General features: G+C 43.1%; 1 protein-coding gene across 1 annotated transcript; it reads right to left on the bottom strand.

Annotated features, from left to right (window-relative positions):
- Nucleotides 1–9,290: 9,290 nt before the first annotated feature.
- On the bottom strand, nt 9,291–10,281 carry LOC147903393 (17.7 kDa class II heat shock protein-like). The gene is made up of 2 exons (XM_087372479.1): nt 9,960–10,281; nt 9,291–9,769 (listed from the first exon to the last, which is right to left on the bottom strand). Exons 1-2 carry the CDS (start codon nt 10,266–10,268, stop codon nt 9,524–9,526), a joined length of 555 nt encoding a protein of 184 aa, XP_087228605.1. The 5' UTR covers nt 10,269–10,281; the 3' UTR covers nt 9,291–9,523.
- Nucleotides 10,282–17,959: the final 7,678 nt, after the last annotated feature.

Here is a 17,959-nt window from a genome sequence, read left to right as displayed (position 1 = left end):
GCTAGCCAATAGCATATCATCCACATATAGTGCCAGGATTATCAGGCTACTATCCTTAGTCCTTTTAGTGTAGAGGCAGTGATCAATTTCACTCCTTCTAAAACCCTAGGACCGAATGAAAGCATCAAACTTCTGATACCATTCGCTAGGCACTTGCTTAAGACCATAGAGACTCTTCTTCAGCTTGCAAACTAAATGCTCTTTGCCCTTTTCTTCAAAGCCTTCCGGCTGCACCATGTAAATTTCCTCATGCAAATCCCCATGCAAGAAAGCTGTCTTGACATCCATCTGCATAAGCTCCATATCCTCTACTACCACTAGTCCAAGCATGCATCTAAGTGTGGTCATCTTCACAACCGGAGAGAATATCTCATCAAAGTCCACACCCTTCTCTTGCTTGAACCCTTTAGCAACCAAATGGGCCTTGTACCTAGGCAGATCATCACCTGTGACCTTCATTTTGTAGACCCATTTACATGGCAATGCTTCTTTTCCATGTGGCAAAGAAACCAAGTTTCAAGTCTTATTCTTCATAAGTGAACTCATCTCTGATTGCATAGCATACTCCCACTTGCGTTGATCCTCACGCATCATAGCCTCTCTGTAATAAGAAGGCTTCCTGCAATCAATAAGCATCACATAGTCTACCCCTGGAACAAACCTATCAGGCGGTCTAGACACTCTAGATGATCTTCTCAAGGGCATTTCAGCTTGCTGTCCCATTTGCATATCAGCCACATTTGGCTCATCATTTCCACCAATAGATGATCCATCAGAGATCCATCATCTACCCTTGATTGTATACCTATGGGAGTACTTGGTGGTACCATTTCTTGCACATTTGGTGCATGGATAGCTTGCTGTCTATCAACATATGCAGGTGGATTCACATCCTGGAAAGTGATTCTCCTCATTTCCACATCCCTCATGGGTGCCTTATGCATCTTCTTCTCATTGAAGACCACATCATGGCTGCGTATGATCTTCTTTGCTTCTGGATCCCAGAGACGATAGCCCATCTCTCCACTTTCACCATAACCCAGAAAGATGCATTTCCTAGACTTAGGATCTAGCTTCTTTCGAAGCTCTTTTGGCACATGTGCATATGCCTCACACCCAAATATATGCAAATGAGAGTAAGAGGGCTTCTTGCCACTCCATGCCTCTTCAGGAATACCACCATCCAAACTCTTACTAGGTGATCTATTGATCACATGCACTGCAGTCTTCATTGCCTCAGCCCAAAAACCACCAGAAAGACTTCCATTGGAAAGCATGCATTGCAACCTTTTTTGAATGGTACGGTTCATCTTTTCTGCAACTGGATTTTGCTCTGGAGTACGAGGGGATGTGAGCTCCCTCTTAATCCCACGTGTATCACAGAAATGCTGAAAGTCATGAGAGAGATACTCTCCACCATTGTCAGTCCGTAGGCATTTAAGCGTTCTACCTAACTGATTCTCAACCAAGGCCAGCCATTTCTGAAATACCTGGAAGACATCACTCTTCCGAGCTATAGCATAAGCCCACACTTTCCTAGTTGCATCATCAATGAATGTCACATAGTATTCAGCCCCGCCTAATGACCATGTAGGCATGGGACCACATACGTCTGAATGCACCAAATCAAGCATTTCAAACTCTTTCTTTCCCCTTCTCTTATGGGCTGATTTAGTCTGCTTCCCATAGAGACAATGCTCACAAAATTCAAAATCAGAGAAACTCAAATGCGGTACATAACCCAAATGGCATAAAAGTTTCATTCCATTCTGGCTCATGTGCCCCAACCTATAATGCCACAAAGAAGTGCTTGGCTGCTCGGTTATTGCAACAACATGATCCAATACCCCTAATACATGTAAGGGATACAAAGTCCCACACTTGGCACCCCTGGCCAAAAGCATAGAGCCCTTCTAAATTTTTCAACTCTAAAAGCCAAAAGTGGTGTGGAAACCAACATCATCTAGCTGACCCACTGAAATAAGACTCTTGGTCAGCTTAGGCACATGTCTCACATGTTTCAAAACAAATGCAGACCCATTTGCGAAAGAAAACTTTATGTCACTTGCTCCCACTATGTCACATGCATAGTCATTTCCAAGATGCACACAACCTGTCTTTCCACTGTCATAAGTGGAGAACCATTCCCTATGAGGAGTAACATGGAATGAAGCACCAGAATCCAAAATCCAATCCTAGGAATATGCATCATCTGAAGTGGTAAGCAACTCTGCAGATAAAGTAGACATGAAGAGAACGTCATTGTGACTATCATGTGTGACTGCATTGATCTCCTCGATCTTCACTTTTCCTTTGTCCTCCCTTGGACTCTCTTCCTTTTGATTTGCACCCCAATTTGTATTCTTTTTCTTATCCTTTTGCTCTCTTTTTAGCTTCTCTTTTTAGCTTGTAGCAATCCTTTTTTATATGGCCCTTCTTGCCACAGTGGTAACACTCAATGTTCCGTGCCCTGGATTTGCTACGAGACTTCCCTCTTTCTTGGGACTTCCCCTTGAACTGTGATCTGCCCCTTTGCACATTTAAGGTTGCATCCTGCTTGTTGCCATCCATAGACTTCCGTCTAATCTCCTCGACCAACAAGCTACCCACAACATCATCAAATTTCAGTACTCCACCAGGTGCAGAGTTACTGACAGCTATAGGAAGGTATCCATGAGGATGGCAATGAACATAAGAGAAATATTGCCTTAGTCTCCACATCAAAATTCATCTTCTGAGCCTGAAGCTGGCTGAAAATAATATTGAATTCATTCAAGTGAGAAGCAATGGAGACCCCTTACTTCATCTACAGCTCAAATAACCTCTTCATGAGGTAAACTTTATTAGAGGCAGTTTCCTTCTCATAAGTGACACACAGTTTCTTCCACAAATCTTCTGTAGTCTGCTCATTTACTACTGTGAAATAAACTGACTCTGCAAGATGAATTCTAATAGAAGACTTTGCTAATGCATCCAACTCATTCCAATCATCCTCAGACATATTTGTAGGCTTAGCTTCAATCCTTGCCAAGGGTTTAATTTTCTTCTTTTGAATAAGCACATCCCTTATTTGTTCTTTCCACAAAGAAAAGTTTGTCCCATCAAACTTTTTAATGTTGAAAAACTCCTTTTCAGACATGGAAGAGGATGCCATGATGCAAACGAAACAAAATCCCAAATGCTAGTACCTGCAAGAAAGAATCACACCAAATACCAGGTGCATCCAAATGTGTATGCCACAATAGACTGAAATATCACCAAAAACTCAAAGCTCAAAGCATCAAAAGATGCATCTGACTCATGTGCATATACTTGCATCCATATGAGCAAATCTGGCCCAAAAGAAAATGCCAATAAGTGCCAAATGACTCAATCATAAACACCGTCCACTGGCATATGCATCAATAATATCTCATCCAAGAGAGCATAACACTATCAGTGCATCATCTGCAATGTGTCAAAGCTGTCCCTCAGCATAAAATAGCATCAATGTGCAAAGCGTCCATAAAAAATAGCATCCCATAAGGCAATTTGGGCCTATCAACGCATCCAATAAGGACCGCAATGCATCCAAATGGCCTATAAATCATCCACTGCAACCCAATGCATACCACGAATGAGTGCACACTGCTCAAACTGCAACCAGAGTGATCTACATAAGGTATGCTCAAGAAATCATAGTCCCACGGTAATGACCGCTACTGAAAATAGAACCTGAGATGCCTCAAAACATGGGCGCCATTGCATAATCGGACTCAGCAAGAAAATCTGCAAATATCTCTCTTCTGCCAGAACTCCAAAATCCCAACCGATGAGTGAGAAATGGGAGTCAACACTCATCCACTGCCATGTGGCATAAATCTAAGGTTTCAAAACCTTAGAATGAAAAATGCATAACAGAGAGACAAAATCGAATACACAGAGATCTATAACTCTGAAAATCCTCCACCGAATCGTGCAAGAACTAACAGGTAGGGGTTTTTGGGCGTCTGGAACGCAATGGGACAAACGGTTTTGGAAACCGTGGTCTCAATCACTGGGTCCAATACACGGACTGAAAAACGTTTTTGGAAATAGAGCTATTTGTAAACTCCACCGGAGTGTGAATGATGAGCAACATAGAAGTTATAGTACCTCCTGAGTCCACCAGAACTGATAGATCTACAAGTGGTTGCTCCAAACTTGAGTTCCAACACCCGGGCAAAAAACGCAGAAACTGACACAGTGAGTCAGAAATCCAATGAAATGATCCCAGATTCAAGAATGAAGGTGTTTCCAAGCTCTTGAAGTGAAGTGGACACCAAAAGCAAGCAATAGTTGCCTCTACAAGTCAATACGGAGTCTCTGTCATCGAACGAAACAGGGAAAAGCTCAAAAAAATGACTTTTTCTTTGAAAACTCTTAACAGGCTCTCAAAACCACTTCGCAAAACCAAAGTGACTTTTCCAAAGGTTTCTCCAAGGTCTCTACACACTCGGATATAGGTAAAGTCACCCACAAAGCTTCCCACAGAGCTTCTCCTTCCTCCCACAGAGCTGCTCAGCTTCAAGCATTCACGCACGCTCAGCTAGATCACCCGGGCTCTGATACCAGTTGAGAGTGCTCTCAACGGAAGCAAGAACGGAAGAAGGAGAGAGAGAGACAAAGAGCCACACAAGTTTTGATGGGTGCAGAACCACCCTACTCTTCTTTTTCATTCATTATTACCGGCCGGGACATGAGCACCAAAACGTCGTCCCTTACCACCCTTCCGTGTTACTGTTGTGGGGTGCGCACATGAACATACAGCGGGTGACAAACTCTTCAATCTCTCACTACCTCCTCAAGTACACGATGAAATCTGAACCAATGGGCAAACTGAACATCCGTTCAGAAGACGCCTCACGTTTGGGGTTGCAACATCTCGACGAAGTAAAGCTGAAACTCATCGCCGCGAGCCTCCTATCAAAACCAACCTCTCCAACAGAGGCCGTGCTAAACTGCATGCAAATACCAACAATCACAAGGAGCGAGACCGTTCACGATGTCGACTCCTCGCCACCATCTCTAAGACAACGCATCGTCTCGCGTAACAACAACGTCACCTTGCACCCGGACATATACTGCGGGAGACCGAGCGTCATCGAGGAGAGCACGTTCTACGATTACCATAGGCAATATGTGATACGAAAGCCCAAGGAAACGCAATGTGGAACAGTCGGTCTTGACCTCTTCGGCAACAGGATCGCAAAATGTGAGCGAGTAGTCAGATTCACTGACTACCACCCTGGACATCAACCAGAGGGGTACTTCTACAACGTGCTCTTGCGAAAACTCAGCTTCAGGAATGAAACGGAGCTCATATCACCTGCCAACACAGCTGGATCCTACTTTGTCGAATGCCAAATGCGCGGCCTCATATTGAGCAACGAGGACCTCGAGATGTATGTGACCGAATACACGCAAAGGAACTTGCTAGCGACTGACCACACGGACCAGTTGATGAATATGATATTGTAAAAGGTTGCGATCATCCGAGACTGCCCGATGGAAGCGCCTAACATCGACCATCAAACCGTCGAAGGGCCAACACGCGCGAGGATGTTGCAAAAAATGGCCGAGTTTCGCACCGTCGCCAATGCCGCATTGACAGTAGAACAACAAAGAGTCTTCGAAAGCCTGGCTTCAACAAGCTCGGGGCTGCACGTTGTCTGTGGAACACCAAGTAGCGGCAAAAGCTTCTTGATACGGTACTATGTTTCGCATCTGGTAGCGCAAAACAAAACGGCAATACTCTGTGCATCAACAGGGGCGGCTGCGACGCGACTGAGCGGGATTGCAACCACTGTATACTACCAATTCAAGATCCCTGTGCGCAGCAGTCAGTACCCACTGAACATCCATGAGACGGATGAGCGACACCTCGCAATCAAGGAAGCCAACGCGATCATCATTGACGAGATGTCCATGCTAACAAGGATGACTTTCGATCTCGTGGTAAGACAAATCGTCAATGTCACTAATGGCACATTGCATGAGCCATTCAGACACAAAATGCTGATAATTTTTGGTGACCTGGCACAATTACCACCAGTCTGCAAACACCGCGAGGATCTCTGCGAGCCGTGCCACATCACGTCCTCCGCGCACTGGCCTGCAGGGAAAATGTACCACATGCAATTCTCGGTGTGACATGCACGAGACATGCCGTTCCTGGCATTCTTGCATACCATAAGACTCAGGACGCCCACAACTGACGAGATTTCCGACTGTTCGAGGCAGTGCATTGTCGACAAGGAAGGTGCATGCCACTTCATCGATACCGAAACAACCATCATTTGCACACACAGAGTCGATGTTGCTACCTTCAACGATGAGCTTGTGGAGAAATTCAACACTCCCGAGACGATTGTGCATGTTCAAATACACAGTAACGCCGCGAGCGAACCAGCTCTCAAAGAATGGTTGGAGGACAAAAGCTTCAACGAGATAGGAAAAATTTGTGTGGGGGCGAAGGCAATGATAACGGAAAACATCGACCTCGCAATAGGTGCCGCAAATGGAGCAATGTGCAAAATCAAGAGCATCAATGCAACTAGCAGTGGGGAAATCAACGGTATCACTGTCGTCGTGGACACAACAGCGGCCGTGCTCACATTACGACGCTCGAAGCATCAGCGAAAGGCAATAAATGGAAAATGGTTCCACAAGTCCACATTTCCACTGACCCTAGCATACGCTATCACGGGACACAAATCCCAAGGCGCAACCATATCCAACAAAGCGCTGCTCATATTTCGAGGAGTGTTTGCCCCTGGCCTGGCATACGTGATGTTGTCCAAAGTGACTGAGAGAACGAGGCTGCGCATACTACATTGCCCACATCCAGACATATTCAGACCAATTCCACGAGAGTTCTCATAGCCGACAACACAACCACGCGCATAAAGGTATTCACTACTAGAGATTGAAAAAGGCAGAGGCAAGACATGAATATGTTGCGTCAAACATGCGTGCAAGGAAAATGGTTTTAATATCTTGTCTGTTGTCGAGAACAGGTGCAGAGAATCATAAAGCTCGGGACATTGCAGCATAAGACATGGACGCAGACAAGGTAAATTCCACCAGCATGAAAGAATCTTTTTTTCTTGAAGATTTAAAAAGACGGCTCATTTGAAAAGACGGTGTAATAAGTCGTGCCTGCAAGCAGCTATTTGCGCTATACAAAAGCAACGCGAAGGCAACAAAACCTCCACCAGCAAAGAGGAGGTTCTTCCTAACCACAAAGCAATTCCGGCTAGCAAACAATGCAGGAGAACGTCCGGGAGCTTACATCAACGGCTTCAACACGTATGCGGAACTACGCGACTTCATTGACAACTGCAATAGGCGTTTGCCAGCTAAAAGAGAGCCGGGAGGCTTGAGATTCGCAAATGGTGCGTAATGCTTCCGAAAATTAAAAAAAACCGCAATAGTTGAGAAACAAAATTAACGAGTTGCAAGAACAACAAACTCATCCTGGATTGCACTTCTCCTGCAGGACTCCTCAAAGAGATCCTTGTCGAGCTTGACATTGAGTTCGATGAGACCGATAGGATGATGGAAAGTCTGGAGGGGCAGAAGCTACTAGACACGAAGACGAAAGGGATCACAGCGTATGCGTGTGAGCTGCTGCATTACGGGTACAACGTATCCTTGGAGTTGCTGAGGGACACGACGCGCGATCAAGCAACGGCTATACTCGAACAATTCATGGAACAATTTGGAGGGACGCACGATGCGACGCACCCGGTGACGACAATGGAGAAGCTTACGTATATTTTCGACAGGGACTTATACGAGGAGCGCTTCGGTATTGGAAACGATCCTTTCACGGCAACAGAGAAAAACCAGGGCAAGTAAATAAATGCATTCTATTATGGACGTCAAACGGAAAAAAAAAGACCGAAAACCTCGATGACTAACGTAATTGTCAATGTTTACGCAGGTACGACATTGAAAGACGCGAGCCTCGAGATGAAGGAGGAGCCTCCACTGAAGCGCCCGCGCAAGGGAATCGCGCGAGCCTCGTTGTCTACTGCATCACGTGCAAGCCCAACAACAGAAAGTACATAGGGAGCACGACGGGGACCTGCCGCGGAGGATCAAACAGCACAATAAAAAACCACCGGCGAAAATGAAAGAGGACTTGCAACGTTACAAGCCCTTCGAAGAAAATTTCGAAATCAAAGTTTTGGAAACAACAGACACCGTAGACAAAGCACGAACTTTAGAGCAGTACTACATAAGGAGCCACAACACAGTAGGTCCATTAGGTTACAACACGCTCGAGGGCCATCCGGGCAGAGCGCGGAAGTACTATTTCCTAAAGCGTAGGAACATAATTTGACCCAAAAAATAAACATTTGTGCCTTCGAAAAAAGGGATCCAATGAAGTTGCAAATGGTGCTGGAACTTCTGTCGTACATGCAATGCAGCTTTGGGTTTGGATTTTTCCTGTCACAGTTGCATGCTTCAGGCTCAATTTCGTTTTGATTTATTATTTATACATTTCTGAAATACATCTCCTCATCGTTCGCTCGAAGTGGAATGACAATAGATTTGCTTACAATGCAAAGAATAGGAATTTGTCTTCCTCCGAAAAAAAGAAAAACTACGTTTTACTGTCGACATGAACAACATCTCTAAAAAAGGTTGCATGCAATTGAACATCAATCTTCTGCATCATTTCTGACAATGTGACTCATGTGAACCTCAACAAGATAGCAAAAGAGAGAAGTATTCATCAAGATCCCAGCTGGCCAAGCACTCTAGTTAAAAATTTTAAAAAGAAATAAATAAGGAACAAAAATATATCTCCTTCTTTTACTTTCCACCTCACTTTTTAAAATTTTTAAAAAGAAATAAAGAAGGAACAAAAATATATCTCCTTCCTTTACTTTCAACCTCACTTTTTAAAATTTTTTCCTAAATGGCTTTGTTGTTCTCTCGCTAGTTTATATAAATCTTTCGGAAATGACTTCAGCTCTCGCTCGTTTACATAGCTCAATCTCTCTGTTACATAAATTTCTCTCGTAAATGATTTTATTATCCTCTAGCTAGTTTAATTTCTCGTTTAACGACTTTGGTGTTCTCTCGCTAGTTTACATAACTTTCTTAAAAACTCACTTATTCAAGGACGTTCCGTTTTCTTGCAAGATTACAAAACACGAAGGACGGTAGTAGATTTTGCCAAAACGCTGTGAATGCCCCTGGTTGGTTATGAATTATTCAATTATTCAAACCAGGGACGTTTGTTGAATTCACCATATGCGCCAATGCTAGTAGAAACATCGTTTGTAACTCTTGATCCACACTATTTTAGCCAGATTCAAGAAACCTTTGCACTCTGAGCCAGACTCAAAAGGTACAAATTTGTAATTCTGGATCAACACTATTTTAGCAAGACTCAAAAAGTGGAAAAAGCACATACTTAAATCTGCAACAGGTTTAGGAGTAGGTCGTGCATCTTGGAAACTCCAGAGTATTGTTTGATCATCCAGTCTCAAGCAACATTTATGTTGATCTTTTTCGGAGTAGGAGGTGGGATCTTTGGCACCTTGACGGTCAAGACGCCATCGTTGCAGCCGGCTGATATGTGTTCTAAATCGGCATTACCAGGGAGACTGAATTTCCTCATGAATTTTCCAGTCTTTCGCTCCATGGACAGATACTTGACTTTCACATCAGTTTCCTCTTCCTTTTTTCTCTCCCCGGTTAGCACAAGTATGTTCTCGTTCTCCACTGTAACCTGCATTCAGGAGACATTTTAACAATCAACGACCGCCACCATGACATTTTAAAGATCGCTCTCGTTCAGATCGCTATTACTCTCAGGAGAAGAGGGCACCTGTCTTTTAGAATGCTGAAGGACAGATAAGCCTAATCCATTTCACACGACTAATAATCATACCACAGATCGCCAACATCAAAATCCCGACCTTAATGTCTGTCGATTTGAGCCCAGGCATATCTGCAACGAAAACGTAAGCGTCGGGGTACTCCTTGACGTCGACAGCAGTACTGGCCATGGCATTGCGCTCGCGCATGTAAGTCTGAGCGGGGGAGGGGTCGGTCTTGTCATCGGCAGGGGGGAATTGGTGGAGAAGCTGGAAGGCATTGACGATGGGGTCACGGGGAAGCAAGAATTCCATGGCGATGGCGAGATCGAGAATCAGATAGAGCTTGAGAATGGAATTCAGAGAAACGGGTTTGATAGCAATTTTGAAAAACGCAATGTTGGTATTCATAGTTCATCGTTAGAATATAAACAGGAAGAAGAAGCACCAGCCAGAACCTTCGAGAATTACCTTGACCTTCCCTAGGACCCTCTAGAAGAGTCCCCAATGCCCCATTCCCCTTCTAGTCTTTCTTTATTCCCCCTTCTAGTAACTTACTAATTACCTGTCCCAGGCCTTCAGTAGCAGTCATCCAACAAGAAAGCTCCACCAAGGTACACAAATTATTAAAATCACCTCCCAAATCAGTCAGGGGCTTGTGCGACCTGCAAGCCTAAGTTTTGTGTTTCAATTTGCAATCTATGGCCATCATAACGTTGTTATTGACCTCGTTTGAAGCTCTAGAGAGGATTGAAATCTTCTCTCCCCCAAATTCAAGATACTGAGGAGCAACAGGGGTGGTGAGCATGCCGCTGCAATCTATGTCAAAGTAGCAACTTGCCTAGCTATTGATCTCTCCCTCGAGCTTGCTTCCTTCCTAGCTATGGCATCCTAGAGCTTTCTTCCTTTCTTTCATCTATGCAATCGGAATCAATCTCCCAGCCTTCGTGTTTGAAAACCCCTGCAGCAGCCTTTTGAGCACTCGAAATCAATCTCCTAGCCTTCTCCCCTGCTTTGCACTTCACATGCTTGCAACAATGGTTAACACAAGTGCTATTTCTGATACACAAGAGTGGAACAATAGGCTCGGGGGGGTCACTATGTATAAACCCTCTATATCACGTGCGTTCAAGGCCTATATTTAAAGTCCCTTATTTGTAAAAAAAATCATTAATAAAATGTACTCCTTTTCTATACAAATCTGTAAATTTTTTCCAAAACTATTTTAAATAGTCCCTTATGTATATTTATTTCTGTAAATTTTAGAAATAAAAAAAATCCTTCTGTTGAACTCACGTGATAGGGTTACATATGATGAGTGACCCCCCCGAGACAATAGGGGAGAGATAGAAAGGATAGCAAAGATGCCTTGGCACCCTACGGGCCCAAGAGCCTTTTAAATGTAAAGAAAGAGAGAGTGCTAAAAGGAAAAGGATTGGCCCTCCCTTCAAAAGGTGACATGTATAAAACATTAAATGGTTGACTCTGGTCTTCATTGTTGTATGCACAAGTTTGGAATACAAGCTCCCTCTTCTCTTCAAGAGTGTCTTTAAGTGCTCTCTTGTCTCCTTTGTAGTGCCTTTGTGTTTGCCACTCCATCCCCCTTCACTCTCTCCTTACCTTCTCCTTCTCCTTCTCCCTCCCTTCTCCCCTCTCTTCTTCCCTCTCCCCCTTCCCTCTTTCTCTCTTGGAAACACACACTGCAATAATTTGGAAGCCACTTGCATGACACAAGTGGTTGGCTCATTCTTGCATTGCTCTCAAAAGCAAGTAGCTTGGAGTGGAGGCTCCAATGGCATTCCTTCAAGATCCCCACGACACGTAAGTCACCGTCGAGACCACATTTTTGGCACCATTGCCAGGAAGTTCAAGGTATGCTTTTGCATTTGCACTTTCTTTCTTTCATAATCTACCCATTGCACAAGGATTCAAGCTTATCTTGGAGCTTTGTTAGTGGAGTTTTAATAGAGGAATGAGGAAGGAGGTGTGAGTTGGATGGAAAAGAGAAGGAAAAATGTCATTTCATGTCGAAGAGGATTTTTGAGTTTAGGAAGCTTGTTTTTGAGGTTTGTTAGAGTTTTGAAATGATAGGAAGGTAGTTTCTCATATTGCTAAGGTGTGTATGTTGTTAAATCTCACAAAAAAACAACCAAGAATGAAGAATCAAATTGAAATTCGAAGTTATTTTCTGTGTTAAGAGTCACCCCTCAAGAAATCTTTCATTTTTGCACTGAAATGTTGTTTTTCTTTCATGTTTTTTGCATTGAGTAGGTAGACTAGCTAGTATAGCACCCCCCTAACACAAAAAACCCTGAACAAAAACTCCAAATTTGTCAAAAATCACCAAAAAACCAATCGTGGATGCGAGAGGGTAGACCTGAAGCTCCATCAACCTCCAACCCTCCAAACACTAACCCTGCGAAGAAAGTCTGACCCTGAAAGGAGAAGAGGACCAACCGCGATGGCAACATGTGTGCTTGTGGGATTTGTCCTATGTGAAATTAGGGCTTCATCCTATGCGAAATTAGGCTTAAAATTCTAACTTGCTTTAATATTTAATTAAAGAAAAAGCCTAAGGCTAAAAACACTAAGGTCCAAAAGGTAAAAGCAAAAACGTCTAAGGTCTAAGGCCATAATTTTGAAAAAAACTCAAAACCCTATCTCTGTGTGATGACCCTTCTCTTGCGACTCTTCTCCGCATGTGACCTACCTACTCGGCGGGGTCACTATGTATAAAAATTCAAATTTGAATCAACGTAAAAATTCTAGCATTTGTCTCTAGATAAGAAGTCATCTGCCAAAATGTGCATCCTATTAATCCGAAGAGGATTCATTTCCATTGTTCCCATCATCTAATGCTCGCCATTGTTCTTTAGTCACCTATCCATCCTCATCCTCATACCTATCCTTATTCTCCTCATCCTCATTATCATAGATACCCATGGCACCACATCATTCTTTAGCTTTTCTATGCCATTGTCCATGGAAATTGGCACTTGTTCCATTCTCCATGTGAGTTTATGGAGAGTGGTACCAATGACATTCTCCATAAGAACACATGGAATGGAACCAGTTCCATTCTCCAAAAGATCACCTGAAGTTGTGGAGAATGGCACCAGTGCCATTCTCTTAACTTCATCTACTAGGGTTTCCCAACTAGTGGTTGGTGTGGTTTTCTCCACTACATACTTAGCTTGGTGCATAATCTCCACAGTTTAAACTTTTTATCATTTTTTGAAACTCCATTAAAAATGTGAATGTGATTCTTAAAAATATATCATTGTTTATATTGGTGCGTATTTTTTTGCCCTAAAAAATGGTGAAATTGAAGCAATACTTCCTCACTCATCCCATTTGGTACTTCTACAAGGACAAGGAATTTGTTGGATTCCCATATAATTTGAAAGAATACATATTACATGCCTTAAGGTGGAGAAGCATATATGACATTTCCCCACTTATTCCAAAGAGTATTCATTGCTAGGCACCTTAAAGGCTAGAGCATTGTAGAAGTGGACGATGAATGAGGGTCAAGGGGCTACCTTTTATAGGCCGCCTTGTGTACCTATAGCAGTCCACATGGCATTGAGAAGCCTAAACTCACTTTGTGCATTCTTCTATGTAGTGATCACTGTCTCTGCTGTGTAGAGATCATATGGATTTGTGTCAATCTCTGTGGGGAATGCCACCAGTGGAGAATGGCAGTGGTGCCAATCTCATACCATGACCTGAAAACATGCACAAGGAATCCTAAACTCACATGTGGATTGGCACTTTTGCCATTATAGAATGCCACCAGTGGAGAATGGCAGTGGTGCACAAGGAATCCTAAACTCACATGTGCATTCTTCTATGTAGTGATCACTGTCTCCGTTGTGTAGAGATCATATGGAACTGTGTCAATCTCTGAGATCATCAAACTCACATGTGGATTGGAATCGGACACCACTCTCCTATGATCATTGGAATACCCCTCCTAGAATAGTAGGGTAAAAATTTGTACAAGTGGAGAATGGCAGTGGTGCCAATCTCTTATTAGGCCCTAAGAAATGGCATTGAGAAGCCTAAACTCACATGTGCATTCTTCTATGTAGTGATCAATGTCTCCGCTGTGTAGAGATCATATGGAATTGTGTCAATCTCTGTGGAGAATGCCACCAGTGGAGAATGGCAGTGGTGCCAATCTCATACCATGACCTGAAAACATGCACAAGGAATCCTAAACTCACATGTGCATTCTTCTATGTAGTGATCACTGTCTCCTCTATGTAGAGATCATATGGAATTGTGTCGATCTCTGAGTTCATCAAACTCACATGTGGATTGGAATCAGACACCACTCTCCTATGATCACTGGAATACCCCTCCTAGAATAGTAGGGTAAACATTTGTACAAGTGGAGAATGGTAGTGGTGCCAATCTCTTATTAGGCCCTAAGAAATGGCATTGAGAAGCCTAAACTCACATGTGCAGAGATCATATGGATTTGTGTCAATCTCTATGAAGAATGCCAGTCGAGAATGGTAGTGGTGCCAATCTCATACCATGACCTGAAAACATGCACAAGGAATCCCAAAATCACATGTGCATTCTTCTATGTAGTGATCACTGTCTCCGCTGTGTAGAGATCGCTGTGTAGAGATCATATGGAATTGTGTCAATCTCTGTGGAGAATGGCAGTGGTGCCAATCTCATACCATGACCTGAAAACATGCACAAGGAATCCCAAACTCACATGTGCATTCTTCTATGTAGTGATCACTGTCTCCGCTGTGTAGAGATCATATGGAATTGTGTCAATCTCTAAGATCATCAAACTCACATGTGGATTGGAATCGAACACCACTCTCCTATGATCACTCGAATACCCCTCCTAGTAGGGTAAACATTTCTACAAGTGGAGAATGGCAGTGCTGCCAATCTCTTATTAGGCCCTAAGAAATGGCATTGAGAAGCCTAAACTCACATGTGCATTCTTCTATGTAGTGATCACTGTCTCCAGTGTGTAGAGATCATATGGAATTGTGTCAATCTCTGTGGAGAATGCCACCAGTGGAGAATGGCAGTGGTGCCAATCTCATACCATGACCTGAAAACATGCACAAGGAATCCTAAACTCACATGTGCATTGGCACTTTTGCTATTATCCTACTGCAGTCAATAATATTAGTGGAATGTCAATCTATAGGTTTAGTTTGTCTAGATTACCTTTAGCGGAGAATGGCAGTGGTGCCAATCTCATACCATGACCTAAAAACATGCACAAGGAATCCTAAACTCACATGTGCATTGGCACTTTTGCCATTATCCTACCGCCATTCTCCGCTAGTGGTAATGTGCATGCTGTTATGTAGTGATCACTGTCTCCGCTGTGTAGAGATAATATGGAATTGTGTTAATCTCTGTGGAGAATGCCACCAATGGAGAATGGAAATGGTGCCAATCTCATAGCATGAGCTGAAAACATGCACAAGGAATCCTAAACTCACATGTACATTGGCACTTTTGCCATTATCCTCTTGCCATTCTCCACTAGTGGTAATGTGCATTCTTCTATGTAGTGATCACTATCTCCGCCATGTTCATCTGGAATTGTGTCAATCTTTGTGGAGAATGCCACCAGTGGAGAATGGCAGTGGTGCCAATCTCATACCATGACCTGAAAACATGCACAAGGAATCCTAAACTCACATGTGCATTGGCACTGTTGCCATTATCCTACTGCAGCCAATAAAATTAGTGGAATGTCAATCTATATGTTCAGTTTGTCTAGATTACCACTAGCGGAGAATGGTAGTGATGCCAATCTCATGCTTGCCCTAAGAAATGGCATTGAGAATCATAAACTCACATGTGCATTCTTCTATGTAGTGATGAGATCATCAAACTCACATTTGGATTGGGATCGGACACCACTCTCCTATGATCACTGGAATACCCCTCCTAGAATAGTAGGGTAAACATTTGTACTTGTGGAGAATGGCAGTGGTGCCAGTCTTTTATTAGGCCCTAAGAATTGGCATTGAGAAGCCTAAACTCACATGTGCATTCTTCTATGTAGTGATCACTGTCTCCACTGTGTAGAGATCATATGGATTTGTGTGAATCTCTGTGGAGAATACCATCAGTGGAGAATGGCAGTGGTGCCAATCTCATACCATGACCTGAAAACATGCACAAGGAATCCTAAACTCACATGTGCATTGGCACTACCACTAGTGGAGAATGGCAGTGATGCCAATGTCATGTTGGAAGCTACATAATGACAATGAGATCATCAAACTCACATGTCCATTGAAACTTTTGCCATTATCCTACTGCAGCCAATAAGTATAGTGGAATGTCAATCTACAGGTTTAGTTTGTCTAGATTACCACTAGTGGAGAATGGCAATGATGCCAATCTCATGCTGGCAAATACATAATGACACTGAGACCATCAAACTCACATGTGCATTCTTCTATGTAGTGATCACTGTCTCTGCTGTGTAGATATCATATGGAATTGTGTCAATCTCTGTGGAGAATGCCACCAGTGGAGAATGGCAGTGGTGCCAATCTCATACCAAGATCTTAAAAATGGCACAAGGAATCCTAAACTCACATGTGCATTGGCACTTTTGCCATTATACTACTACAGCCAATAAAATTTGTGGAATGTCAATCTACAAAATTAGTTTATCTAGACTGCCACCAGTGGAGAATTGAAGTGATGCCAATCTCATGCAGGCAGCTACATAATGACACTGAGATCCTCAAACTCACATGTGGATTGGAATCGAGCACCATTCTCCCTTGGAATACCCCTCCTAGAATATTAGGGTAAACTTTTGTACAAGCGGAGAATGGCACTGGTGCCAATCTCTTATTAGGCCCTAGAAAATGGCACTATGAAGCCTAAACTTAGAATAGTAGGGTAAACATTTGTACAAGTGGAGAATGGCAGTGGAAGTCTAAACTCACATGTGCATTCTTCTATGTAGTGATGACCTGAAAACATGCACCAGGAATCCTAAACTCACATGTGCATTGGCACTTTTGCCATTATCCTACTCCCATTCTCCGGTAGTGGTAATGTGCATTCTTCTATGTATGGTAGTGGTGCCAATCTCATACCATGACCTGAAAACATGCACAAGGAATCCTAAACTCACATGTGCATTGGCACTTTTGCCATTATCCTACTACAGCCAATAAAATTAGTGGAATGTCAATCTATAGGTTTAGTTTGTCTAGATTACCACTAGCAGATAATGGCAGTGATGCCAATCTCATGCTGGCCCTAAGAAATGGCATTGAGAATCCTAAACTCACATGTGCATTCTTCTATGTAGTGATCACTGTCTCCACTGTGTCTAGATCATATGGAATTGTGTCAATCTCTTATTAGGCCCTGGAATGTCAATCTGTAGGTTTAGTTTGTCTAGACTACCACTAGTGGAGAATGACAGTGATGCCAAACTCATGGTGGCACCTACATAATGACACTGAGATCATCAAACTCACATGTGGATTAGAATCAGACACCACTCTCCTATGATCACTCAAATACCCCTCCTAGAATAGTAGGGTAAACATTTGTACAAGTGGAGAATGGCACTGGTGCCAATCTCTTATTAGGTCCTAAGAAATGGCATTGAGAAGCCTAAACTCACATGTGCATTCTTCTATGTAGTGATCATTGTCTCCGCTGTGTAGAGATCATATGGAATTGTGTCAATCTCTGTGGAGAATGCCACCAGTGGAGAATGGCAGTGGTGCCAATCTCATACCATGACATGAAAACATGCACAAGGAATCCTAAACTCACATGTGCATTGGCACTTTTGCCATTATCCTACTGTAGCCAATAAAATTAGTGGAATGTCAATCTATAGGTTCAGTTTGTCTAGATTACCACTAGCGGAGAATGGAAGTGATGCCAATCTCATGCTTGCAACTACATAATGACACTCAGATCATCAAACTCACCTCTGGAATGGAATAGGACACCACTCTCCTATGATCACTAGAATACCTCCCCTAGAATAGTAGGGTAAACATTTGTACAAGTGGAGAATGGCAGTGGTGCCAATCTCTTATACTAAGAAATGGCATTGAGAA

This window comes from Dipteris shenzhenensis, chromosome 3, assembly GCF_047967505.1.
Source record: "Dipteris shenzhenensis isolate YYH24624 ecotype China chromosome 3, Dip_SZ_1.0, whole genome shotgun sequence".
Classification (NCBI taxonomy): Eukaryota; Viridiplantae; Streptophyta; class Polypodiopsida; order Gleicheniales; family Dipteridaceae; genus Dipteris; species Dipteris shenzhenensis.
The sequence above is the reverse complement of the archived record's forward strand: the minus strand, read 5'-3'. Positions and strand labels throughout refer to the sequence as shown.

Coding starts and splice junctions, on each gene's coding strand:
- LOC147903393 (XM_087372479.1), bottom strand. CDS start 10,268: ATGAATACCAACATTGCGTTTTTCAAAATTGCTATCAAACCCGTTTCT. Junction 9,770..9,959: donor TCAAATCGACAGACATTAAG/GTCGGGATTTTG, acceptor TCCTGAATGCAG/GTTACAGTGGAGAACGAGAA.